The 12,430-nt window shown below is 33.6% G+C and overlaps 1 protein-coding gene and 1 pseudogene across 3 annotated transcripts; both read left to right on the forward strand.

Annotated features, from left to right (window-relative positions):
- Positions 1–5,395: 5,395 nt before the first annotated feature.
- On the forward strand, positions 5,396–9,206 carry LOC103859668 (PYK10-binding protein 2). Of its 3 annotated transcripts, none has more exons than XM_009137236.2 (4): positions 5,396–7,608; positions 7,691–7,913; positions 8,005–8,445; positions 8,767–9,206. In XM_009137236.2, the coding sequence occupies exons 2-4, from the start codon at positions 7,713–7,715 to the stop codon at positions 9,016–9,018; spliced, it is 894 nt and encodes a 297-aa protein (XP_009135484.1). In that variant the 5' UTR covers positions 5,396–7,608; positions 7,691–7,712; the 3' UTR covers positions 9,019–9,206. The 3 variants fall into 3 exon arrangements, with proteins under 3 accessions (XP_009135484.1, XP_009135485.1, XP_018512634.1); XM_009137237.2 differs by having other exon boundaries at positions 7,704–7,913; XM_018657118.2 differs by having other exon boundaries at positions 5,397–7,913.
- A 182-nt stretch (positions 9,207–9,388) lies between these two features.
- LOC103859667 lies at positions 9,389–11,112 on the forward strand (annotated as a pseudogene).
- Positions 11,113–12,430: the final 1,318 nt, after the last annotated feature.

The following is a 12,430-nucleotide window of genomic DNA, read 5'->3' on the forward strand; positions in this document are numbered from 1 at the left end:
ATGATTACACAAAATAATTAAGTAACATAAACTTATATAGGTTTAACTGACAAAATTTTTTTTTATTATTACTATTGAAATTTTTTTTTATGTTTTTTCATATATTTAGTTTACTATAATATCTTACAATTACGGGAAAATAAATAAATTTTATTTATAATATAATTTATAAAATACAATCACATTTTTACTGCATGTTTTAAGAGATATTGAAAAAACTAAAAATAATTTTAGCAATAAACATATTAACAAATGAACATATTAGCAACTAATCTAACTTATATCTAAAATCATAGATGTAACTACAATAAGAATGTATAATTTATTAGCAACTAACCCAACTTATATATGAAATCATAGATGTAACTGATATATCTTGATTTTGATGAGTTCTAGATCCATATTTTAGCTTATTATGTTCATTCTAGGTTGCATTTAGGTCTTTATGTTGCATTTGCATCAATATTTGCATATCATAGGGGTTGGAATGCACATTTGGAAGTTTAGGGCGAAATTCAAGGGCTAAGCTGCACACTATGGAAGTCTGGGGTCAAATATGAAGTTATCCAAAGTTCAGGGACCAAGGTTGCAGTTTCAGAATATTCCCTTGGGTTAGATTGCACAATCAAGAGCTTTGGGGTTGACTCGGAGGGACCTTTCTGCACATTTGATAGTTTTGGGGTCAATTCATAAACTGCCAAAAGACGAGGGGCCAGATGTGCAATAACTCCAAAATCCACCATTGAAGCTCACGACTGTTAAGCTACATGGGTTTCCAACCTAAAACCAATTGGTGCTAAGTGGAGTGGCCCATCCATCTTATATATTGCTTAGGATCCCTTCCAATATCCGATGTGGGACATTTATCTCTAATACGCCCCCTCGAGATGATGGCTCTTTGAGCGTCAATCTCGGAATGCTCGGGCAAGGATCGATGGGCCGACTTTGGGCTGGATCGATAATGGATCGGATTGGACTGTGTGGATCGGGCTCTGATACCATGTTAAGCTAGATGGGTTTCCAACCTAAAACCAATTGGTGCTAAGTGGAGTGGCCCATCCATCTTATATATTGCTTAGGATCCCTTCCAATATCCGATGTGGGACATTTATCTCTAATAACGACTTCTTTTCTCCGGATCTGAATCACGACGGCGGAGGCGGATACCACGGCCTGGAGATCCGATCACGGGGAGGAGGAGACGACTTATACATGAGAGCTTTCCGATGAGGAGTCTCGACGGTGAGGCTCAGTCCCGACGGTGACGGCGAGGCTGATTCCAACCACGGCGAAGCTTGACGACTGCGACGACTCCGGAGCTTCAGGATGTGCTGTCACGGCTCGAGCTGAGACCACGACGGTGATTCTGAGCACAGCCACGACTTGATTTGCGACGACGACTGTAGCTCTCGGCTACGATGAAGAAGAGGGAGCCAGTGATGACCACGACGGCTCGAGCTTGATTTCGCGAGGAAGAGGAGAGGCGACGACAGTCGCGGTTTTGATGTGTTGCGATGTTTTGTGGTCGCTGGAGACAGGACACCACACTCGATCACGAGTCATGGAGCGTTGGAGCGGGATTGATGCTAGCAAGGAAAAGAAACCGCGTGGTACTTGGACAAACTCGTAACCTTCAGAGCGACTTGGCGAAACGGGTTGATGAACCCGCGCGGCAATTTCCACATCAAAGATCAATCATCATAGCGGCTTGGTGGAGCGGAACGCTAAAGCCGCTACAGACACGATTTTGAGATGTTGACCGGTTTATTCCGGTTTGACCCGGTTTACTTCAACTGAACCAAGACGAGTTTAGACCTCTTATAAATAGTTTTAGCCACCAAAAACCCTAATTTATCTCATTTTCTCTCAAGACTTTGTCTAAACTTGTAAAAGCTTGAATCTTTCTATAATTTAAAGTAAGTACTTCATCTTATAATTGTGTTTCTCTTGCTCATTAACATGATTAGCCTTGATCCTTACATGGGTTTAAGGTTTCTCATGGAGATTATTGAGTAAACACATTTTGGATTCATGGGTTAAGGTAGATTAGGGTGATTAAGCTAGATCTAAAGTGTTTTAGTATAGATCCATCTTGTTCCTTGCTAGTAGAGTGTTTTTAATGCAACTCTAGAGTTGGCCTCTCTAAAGTTGAGCTCTAGGCATTTCATACCCGGAAGGTGTTTGATGAAATGCCTGAACCAACTCTCCTAAGCTTTTAACATCCTTTACCAAAGGGATTTGTTGTTAAAGGTGTTAAGATGGCTAGTAGACTTGAGATTAATGATTACCTAGATAACATTCAACCAAAGGGATTTGATGCTTGAGTTATCTAGGTAAATGAGCATTCATCTAGGGATAGAGTTTGTTTAGGATTGTGTCTAGGCCTAAGGTAGATAGATTGGTTAAAAGTTGACACCTTTAGATTGAAACTTGATCACTTTATATCAATTATCCTTACCCATGAATCCATCCTTAGCATTTGAAAGTTCTTGCACTTATTTCTTGATTGGATTTGAGATCACCTTGTTTATATTTCTAGGATCTTAGCTTGTTACAAATCATCAATCTTCTTGTTTGCTTAGATTAAGAAAGCTTGTGTATTCTTGGTGTTATAGGTCATTAGTTCCTTGTGGATTCGATCCTAAAATTCTACAATGACATACCATTCGATTGTGGTATTGTTGGCACATTAGGTTAATTGGTGTGTGCTTAAACGCGTAATCAGTAACTACAATAAGAATGTATAATTTATTTATTTTGCTAATATAATACTAATTTATTTATTTTGTTTATATAATAATAATTTATTTATTTTATAAATTTAAATTATATGATGACTTAAAACATATTAACAAATGATAAATAAAATATTAACTCACTGTTACAATTTAGATCTTTTGTAAAATTTATATATATGCATGAGACTTTAGAATATTATCATTATATTAATTTATATAATTTGGAATCAGATATTTTATTTTATTTTTTATTTTATTCTAATCACAATATATCTTAAATTATACATAATCTTAATAAAATATACTTATGTATTTAAGACAACAACCAACCTAAAATGCAAATAAGAAAATTAATCAAAAATTAATATATTTACAAAAAAAAATATTATAGTTGAATTCAAATAAATAGACAGAATCCAATATGTCCAAATGACAACTAAATTGATTGTAAAAATAACAAAACCAATTAGATAAATATTTAATTAAAGTAATATGATATAATTAATATAAATTATACATACAAATTATAAATTAATTTAAAATTAGAAATAAATATCAATTAATTATTATATTATATTTATTTTATAAATATTTATTTACGTGCATGAGCAAGGGAAAATCACCTAGTATAAAATAAAAGGAGGATCCATCATATTTTTCCTTTCTTTCGTTGTAATTTCTCAGAAAAGTCTAAACTCGTATATCTACGAATTTATTTGACGTAATTTCACTGCCTTATAATCAATAATTCCCTATCTGAGTTATTTGTCCTCTATCGAATCCCTACAATAACAAAAAAAAAACATTCTGAGTGAGTTTAGAGATCCAGATTATGTTCAACTAGCTGAACTCCCGTACTCATGCACGGATATAATATTTCAAAAATATATAATTTATTATATTTGTATAATATTTTAATATTAAGACTTTTTTTTAATTATATGTATGAATAAAAATTTATACTTTTTTAAAAAAGAAACACCTGATTTTGCTTATACCTAATTTGATCAATTATGTTCGGATATATGAGATTGCTTGTTTTCATCACAACTGAAGATTAATGTTTCATGTTCTTAAAAAGTTAAAATCCGATTAAATTTAATAGCTGCATTTAATTTGATTTATTGTCTTATATTCATAATATTTCATAAAATTACGCCTAATTTTATGTATGTTATTTTAGTAAACAAATAAAACAGTGTTGTTAGTCCGGAGTTGCATAAGTGAACATAATCAGTAATATTCTGAAACTTTATGCATGTAAATAAATATTTATGACCAAACTAAATCGTAGTAATTCATTAATATATTTTTACTTGATTATGAATCATTTGTAATTTAGATGGATAAAAAGTAAATATAACACTATTTTAAGTAATAATATCTTGCTGACTTAAATAGGTTTCTGATTTTGAGTATATGAATCACGATCAATTCACTTGCTCATTGTTTAAGTATACTAAGTTTTATATATTTGTCTAAAATGAAAAAAAAATTTATTCTAATTACATTTAAATTGATTAATTTTGTTTCATGTACTTTAGTTTTAAGTTTGAGGTATGAAAATCTATTGTTTTCTTTTTAAAAACAATTATACTATTTTTGTGAACCTATATTTTTTGTATAAAAATCTATTTATTTTAAAACTTATAGATATTTACTTTATTACTTCCGTTGTTTTTGAAAATATGAAAAAAATAAAGTTAAGATTAAAATTCGTTATTATATATAAAAATGTTATAATTATTATAGATATTTCCTTTTATTATTTATATGAGTTTTGTAAAGAAAACTAAAAGAAAAAAATAAAGTGAAAAGCCCAATTAGAAATTTATCAATCAAAAAGAATATAGAAATAATCTTAATATGTCAATTATGTATAATTCATTAAGGTTATGTTTGTAATTGACCACTCTAAAAATTAACGTGAGAGCGACATATATGAAACTGACTTCTCATATAATTTATAGAGATGCTTTAGACTTCTTCAACATAACTATATCTTATGTATTAATACAGAAGTCACAACATTGATTTATGCGTGATTTGTTTTTAAAATGAACTAAAGGGACATATTCTTAGAAAGTCATATTACATTTAATCTCTAATTTTATCATTTAAATTTTGGGTCTACTAAAATTTTTTATTGGGCTATCAATAATTGGATTTAAACAATAGATGATCCATTGGATATATATATAATATAAATTAAATAGATATAATTTAATGTTGTAATACTATACCTCTATATGTTAATTATTTAAATATTTTTCGATGTTAACTTTTAAAATTATAAATATTTTTTTAAATAACAAAAATCATATTATCTAACAATGATTAATCTTTACTACCTTAAACCAATGAAAACAAATTAACTATATAGTTTATTTAAAAAATTAAACAAAAACTAAATGTTTAATTATTTACTCGATAATATAAATCTATGAAGCGAAAAGTTTATATTTTAAAAAACTTTTTAAATTTGTAAAATGTAACAATATTTTTGAATATGACTATAAAACAATATTTTACTAATCTTTATATATATAGTTACGATTTTAATAATAAAATAATAATCTGAAAATATATATATAGAAGAATATACAAATACATGTGAAAGTTTGAAACAATCTATTCAATGAAAAAATATATTGTATATTTATTATGTTTTAAAAATTGATAGACACATATATATTGTAATATATACCAATTTAGAATTGTAAACAAAATATTTATATAAAAATAAATGAAAACAAAAACTCGTGCGGTTGCGTGGATATCTAGCTATTATTATGGTTGCTGAGTTTTTTTTTTTGTCTCTGAGTAATTTTATTAAAGTGTTCAAGTCAACCGACTTGTGATGGAAAAACAAACAAGTTCAGAACAGAGTACATAACGATAAAAACATCAGTAGATGCCTTATGATAAAAGAAAAATCATCCTAAGGAGGATAAAAAGAAGGGTCTGCCCCAACCTCCTTACACCATGAGCCTGCATGGGATAGAGATGTATATTAAGCCTGAGAATTTCTCATAGCTTGTGACCTGAGAGATGACGAAAGCCACATAGTACCACCACTTGCTAGATAAGATTGATAATAGCAATCCTCGGTAGCACTTGACGCAATTCCAGTAGTGATTATATTGACCTCAATAGTGGCAGATGATATTCAATGATCACTCTTGAAACCCGGAAGTCGTGAAGCACCTCCAACAAATCGATTTCTCATGAATGCTGAACTTAAGGGATGAATGAAAATCTATGAATTAGAACCCTAAGAACTGAAACTCTGCTTTTATCTACAGTAGTAGCTTGAGAAGAGTGCAGCATGATCCAAAGTCCAACTCCAAGTGATGAATCCCTAACTCTTCGCAGAAACGTCGCTCTCCAATAACATGACTAGAAACACTTTATCCGACAACCTAAACTTTGGAGGAGGCAGAACAACTCAAAGAGACTCTCCACCAAACAATCTCCCCAAAAAACGAAAGCAACAAGAGGCCGAGACAACGAAAAAGGAAAAAATTCAACTCGGATAGAGCAAATCCACAAAGACTAGCTTCGTCAAAGTGACACCGCAGGAAGACTCACAAGAAACCGCAGATCGAGACATGAAGGAGTCAAAGCGAAGATAAATCCTGAACAGATGACCCCCAATCGATGCTAGTACAAAAGCGAAAGAGATGACAAGTCACCACATCCTTGACATCCATCGACGACTGAATAACACGCCAGATCCATAAGAGCCACACCATAGATGCGAGCCAAACTCAAAAACTCCATGAAAACACACACGAGGTAAATCAAAACAAAGAAGAAGAAGAATGGAAGCCCTCTCCGGTGGTGTCTAGGAGCGACAATCACCGGAGAGGCAGAGATCTAGTGCACGAAAACTTGGCGGCTAGGTTAAAAAGGAGATCTAGATCGCAGAAAGTTTTCTTTCAGTATAGTTCTACTTTGATATCGTTTAATATCGTTTTCTTCTTATCTTGATTTCAAATTTTCAATGTCTGCTCGATGTCGCCATCTTGAAAGATTTTCATATCTCAACATTTATTGATTTTCTTGGCGAGGTAATTAGGGTTTTTTTTTGGTAAAAAGAGGTAATTAGGGTTAATTGCTTTGCATGATGATAAGATGATTACATTGTATTATAATAAATTTGTGATACTATAAATGTGTACCCTACTCAATACTAATGTCATTGAGTAGGTATCATTAATTAATATATTGGTACTTAATAGTATCAAGTTACCATCGTACATAATATCAAGCAACTATTAAATCATGATTCACGTGATACATGGATAGAGCTAAAGTACTTCAATTTTAAATTGGTAATCTACATAATTTAAAACAGTGTAATTAGATTTTAGATTAAATTTGTGTTTAATTATCTAAGTATTTTGTTTTAGATCGTATGTTAGAAAAAAATAGACTCCTGATAAGGTCACTATTTAATTGTAAATTTGTAGCAATAATATTGCAACTTGAATTATTGAACTGTTATAACAAAACTGAAATACTAATAATTGTTCTTTCATAATGAAACTGAAATACTAGTATGGCCCTGCGACGTTTGAAATTGCTAATCAATCAGGCCATGATATCGTCTTAACATGGCCCAATGAAAACATGCAGACGATTACTTGAAAAGTTATACAAGTATATGAATACTTTAACACAAGTTTTCTTGGGTAAAATTTATAAAATATCCCTCGTGGATCACGAAATCGTAGATTAATATTTCGCCTAATGATTAATGTTCTATATGCGGATACATGGATATATTTCATAATGTCAATATAATGCACGTAGAGTTCACTGCAATTGATCATAGCACCTATAACAATCTACTCTCCCTTTGAAGGTTATCTCTCTTTGCTTCTCTATTTGTACAATTTCATTGATAGCTCAAATAACAGTTTATGTAGTTATACGTAACTTTTAAGATTGATCTTAAAGCAAACAAAGATGGCCCAAAAGGTGGAAGCACAAGGAGGGAAAGGAGGTATTCAATGGGACGATGGATCCGAACACGATGCCGTAACCAAGATTCAGGTCGGAGCAGGTGGAATCGGCATTCAATACATCAAGTTTGATTACGTGAAGAACGGACAATCCGAAGAAGCCCCTCTTCGGGGAGTCAAAGGCCGTAGTATCGCAGCTGATCCGGTTCCTAGACTTCTTCCTTTTCATTTGATATAAATATAACTATACAGTTTACCTTTTTCAGTTTATCACATTTTTATCTCGATATTTGTAGTTTGTTATTAACCATCCAGAGGAGCATCTAGTTTCTGTAGAAGGTTGGTTTAACCCTGATGGTCTCATTCAAGGGCTTAAGTTCATATCCAACAAGAAAACTTCTGATGTCATTGGATACGACGACGGTACTCATTTCACTCTCCAAGTTCAAGACAAGAAGATCATTGGCTTTCATGGGTCTGCCGGAGACTATGTCAACTCTCTTGGAGCTTACTTTGCTCCGTTGACTTCAACCCCGTTGACCCATGCCAAGAAGCTGCCGGCACTTGGCGCTGATGTAGGAACTGCATGGGATGATGGTGCTTACGATGGTGTTAAGAAGGTGTACGTAGGACAGGCCCAAGATGGTATATCAGTCGTTAAGTTTGTGTATGACAAAGGCGCTGAGGACATCGTCGGAGCTGAACATGGAACGAGTACTCTACTCGGATTCGAAGAGGTATCATGCTTTTCTTTCTATATCGGTTAATTGTGTGTGTGTGTGTGTGTGTGTGTGTTTACATGTAAAACGCGTGTTAAGGGACCTCGCATACGTTTAGAATGCTTTAGATGCGAAATCGGGTTGTATTTAAGATAATAAGTAATAGGAATGGATCGGTTGAATCTTTTGTGTTACAAATGAAACTATTGTTTAAATACAACCCTATTTCGCATCTCCCATAATTTCTTTAAAAATATTATTGTTTGTGTTACAAATGAAACTATACCGGTTTTCATTAGCCAGTATTGAATTGTTTGGTTTCCATTAATTAATTTGCAGTTCGAACTTGACTATCCAAGTGAGTACATCACGGCTGTCCAAGGCACCTACGATAAAATCTTTGGGAGTGATGCCACGGTCATAAATATGCTTAGGTTCAAGACTAATAAGCAAACATCTACTCCCTTTGGACTTGAAGCTGGCACAGCCTTTGAGCTCAAAGAGGAAGGCCACAAGATCGTTGGATTCCATGGAAAAGTCAGTGACCTGCTTCATCAGCTTGGAGTCTATGTCCTGCCAGTCACCAACTGATCATATGACATCTTTCTCTTTGATTCCATGCATCTAAAATAAGCTATTATATCTATCCTTTAAATTTGTTATTTGAAATCTCCTTGTGCCTCTTGTGACCTTTGAATAAGTGTTTTAAGTAACGTTTCTTGTGATGTTTGTTTCTTTGATGTCTTTGTAATCCATTTCAATAAAGGAAGTTTGTTTCATCTCGGTTAAAAAATCCCCCCCCCCCCTTGGTTATATAATTATTGATAGTAGTTTGACTTGTTCAAAAAAGTATATAGTATATATTACTGTATTACATATTGAGTCGGCAAAATAAAGCTATCATAAGAATATCTTTTAGTCTTTTTGGTAAAACATTATAATATGTCTCGTGGATCACGTAACTATATATTATATTATCTCCACTTGTACTAATTAATTGCGTATATGCGGATCAGCGAGTTCCAAGAGATCAATAAATTCACATCAGATGGATCATAGTCTACTCTAGCTTTGAAGGTCCGTTACCTTTTCCTCTCCATCTCTTATGACAATTATAATCATGTTAAATTTGGTTAGTTGTTGAAACTAACTTTTGTTAAAGGTAAGTTCTTAAGATTAGTAAAAAGCAAGAAAAAAGATGGCTCAAAAGGTGGAGGCACAAGGAGGGAAAGGAGGTAACCAATGGGACGATGGATCCGAACACGATGCCGTGATCAAGATTCAGGTGGGAGCTGGTGGAATCGGCATTTAGTACGTTAAGTTTGACTATGTCAAGAACGGACAAACAGAAGAAGCCCCTCTTCGCGGTATCAAAGGCCGTAGTATCGCAGCTGATCCGGTTCCTATACCTTTTCCTTGCCCAGTGATCTTTTTTTTTTTTAAGTTTAAGACATTTTTGATCTCGATCCATGCAGTTTGTGATTAGCCATCCTGAGGAGCATCTAGTTTCTGTAGAAGGTTGGTATAACCCTGAAGGTCTTCTTCAAGGGCTTAAGTTCAAATCCAACAAGAAGACTTCTGATCTTATTGGATACGATGATGGTACTCATTTCACTCTCCAAGTTCAAGACAAGAAGATCGTTGGCTTTCATGGGTTTGCCGGAGACTATGTCCATTCTCTTGGAGCTTACTTTTCTCCGTTGACTAGTTCTACCACGTTGACTCCTGCCAAGAAGCTACCGGCACTTGGTAGTGATGAAGGAACTGCATGGGAGTGTGGGACGATGGTGCTTACCATGGTGTTAAAAAGGTGTTTGTAGGTCAAGGTCATGATGGTGTATCAGCGGTTAAGTTTGAGTATGTCAATGGTTCTCAAGTGGTTATTGGGCATGAACGTGGAAAGCCGACTCTACTCGGATTCGAAGAGGTACTTTCTATATTTCCTTATTTTGCCATCAAAATTGATCACTTTCCATCTTAGAAGCTAGAACTAATTAGCCAGAATATATAATGATCTCTATAAGACCTGGCCCAAATGAATAGAGCAAAGATCTAATAGCCCAAGAGTCTTAACCGATTTTAGAAAAGAAAAAAAAATCATGGCCATACTTCAAAAAAAAAAAAAAGATAAATACAAGAACCTTGCCCAAATATCGTCACAAAGTCAGATGCTAATTCATATCGGTTTCCATCAACTAATAGTCTAATACTTAACATTTTATATGGATTCATTGTAGTTCGAACTTGACTATCCAAATGAATACATAACGGCGGTTGATGGCACAGTTGATAAAATCTATGGGAGTGACTCTGCGGTCATTACCATGCTTAGGTTTACGACTAATAAGCGAACATCTAATCCATTTGGACTTGAAGCTGGCGCAGCTTTCCAACTCAAAGAGGAAGGCCACAAGATCGTTGGGTTTCATGGAAAAGCCAACGAGCTGCTTCATCAAATTGGAGCCCATCTCCTATTAGACACAAGCCCACAAGCCCAATATTGAGTCAATATCAAGCCCATATGTTTAGGGTTTCTAGCAAGTGTTTTTCATATAAATATCAAAGCTATGTAATAGAGAAACTCAACCTTGAGAGTTGCCTTTCAATCAGCTCTCTTCCTCTTATATTTGATCATATAAACCGTTATCTTTCGACTCTTGGTGACAACGTTAACTTCATCTTCTCTCTTTACCTTCTTGTTAAATAATATTTCATTTCTAGTTTAATAAGCTCATTTGAGCATCAATCTATTTAGTTTCAAATCTCATCATCTCCTCCCCATCACCAACTGATTATGGCATATTTCTCTTTGATTCCATCTTATAAATTACAATATCTATCTTTATATATATATATCTTCTAAATGCGTCATCGGAAGTTTCTTTATGTTTATGTATCTGGTGGCCTTTGAATAAGTTGTTTTTACTTTTCATGTTTCTGTTGAAACTGCTGAGTATTTTAACTAACGTCTCTTTTCTTTCAATATGTTTCAATCACTCGTAAGACACACTATACGGGCTACATAATGGATTTAACTACAAATTACCAAAACAATCAATATACGGGCTAAAATGGATTCTATTTTATAGGCCCGCAGACTTAAATGAGCTTATCAATGAGTTTGCCGGTTTGTCCATGAAATTTCTATAGAGATTTTGGTACCTGAAGGACTCACTGGCAAATCTAATGAATATAAGAGGTTGGGAACCTCATTGCCGTCAGACTAGCAATTACTGTTGGATCACTCCAATTAACTTGAAAAGCAAGTTTAACTCATCACAATTGTTGGATCGTTAAATCCATGTCCAACTCTATATCGTGGACCTAAGTCAAATCCGCACGAATTTAACTTTTGGTTTCGTTCCCAAAAGGCTTCATACTAATTAAAATTGAACATCTATTTATATATTAAAAATTTCTTGCCTAATTTTTTAATGTGAGACTTAGTTTGATATCTCACATTCTTCCCATATTCATTTCGTGTCCCACAACTGCCTTTCAGGATCTTTTTGACTTGATATCTGCCATATACCTCTCAATCCTAACTCGATGTGTCTCGTTCCTACTCTAAGGATATTTTGGTGTTCTTGCAGATTTCTCGTCAACCTGACTCTGATACCAATTATTGGATTGTTAAATCCATGTTCAATTCTATATTGTTTGATTAGTATGATATTGTCCACTTTGGGCCTAAGTCAAACTCGCATGGATTTACTTTTTTGTTTCCTTCCCAAAATGCTTCATACTAATTAGAGTTAGACATTTTTTATATATTAGAAATTCTTTATCTAATTCTTTCTTCAATGTGAGAATTAGTTTGATATCTCACAATTACAAACGACCATTGCACAAATCCATCTTAAACAGACCACAAAAAAAAAAGAGAAGTACCGGAAAGAAATTGAGAAAATTAAAAGTAGCTTAAACTTATTCAAAGACTATCCAGAGAGAGAGAGATCACAAACGTGTGACAAATTCAAGCGCTACATGATCAATACTTGGT

This window comes from Brassica rapa, chromosome A03 (assembly GCF_000309985.2).
Source record: "Brassica rapa cultivar Chiifu-401-42 chromosome A03, CAAS_Brap_v3.01, whole genome shotgun sequence".
Classification (NCBI taxonomy): Eukaryota; Viridiplantae; Streptophyta; class Magnoliopsida; order Brassicales; family Brassicaceae; genus Brassica; species Brassica rapa.

What these genes read in the sequence shown, in the direction of transcription:
- LOC103859668 (XM_009137236.2), top strand. Translation starts at nt 7,713, where the DNA reads ATGGCCCAAAAGGTGGAAGCACAAGGAGGGAAAGGAGGTATTCAATGG. An exon ending in GTAGTATCGCAGCTGATCCG is followed by an intron (nt 7,914 to 8,004) that starts GTTCCTAGACTT and finishes CGATATTTGTAG; the next exon opens with TTTGTTATTAACCATCCAGA. An exon ending in CTCTACTCGGATTCGAAGAG is followed by an intron (nt 8,446 to 8,766) that starts GTATCATGCTTT and finishes ATTAATTTGCAG; the next exon opens with TTCGAACTTGACTATCCAAG.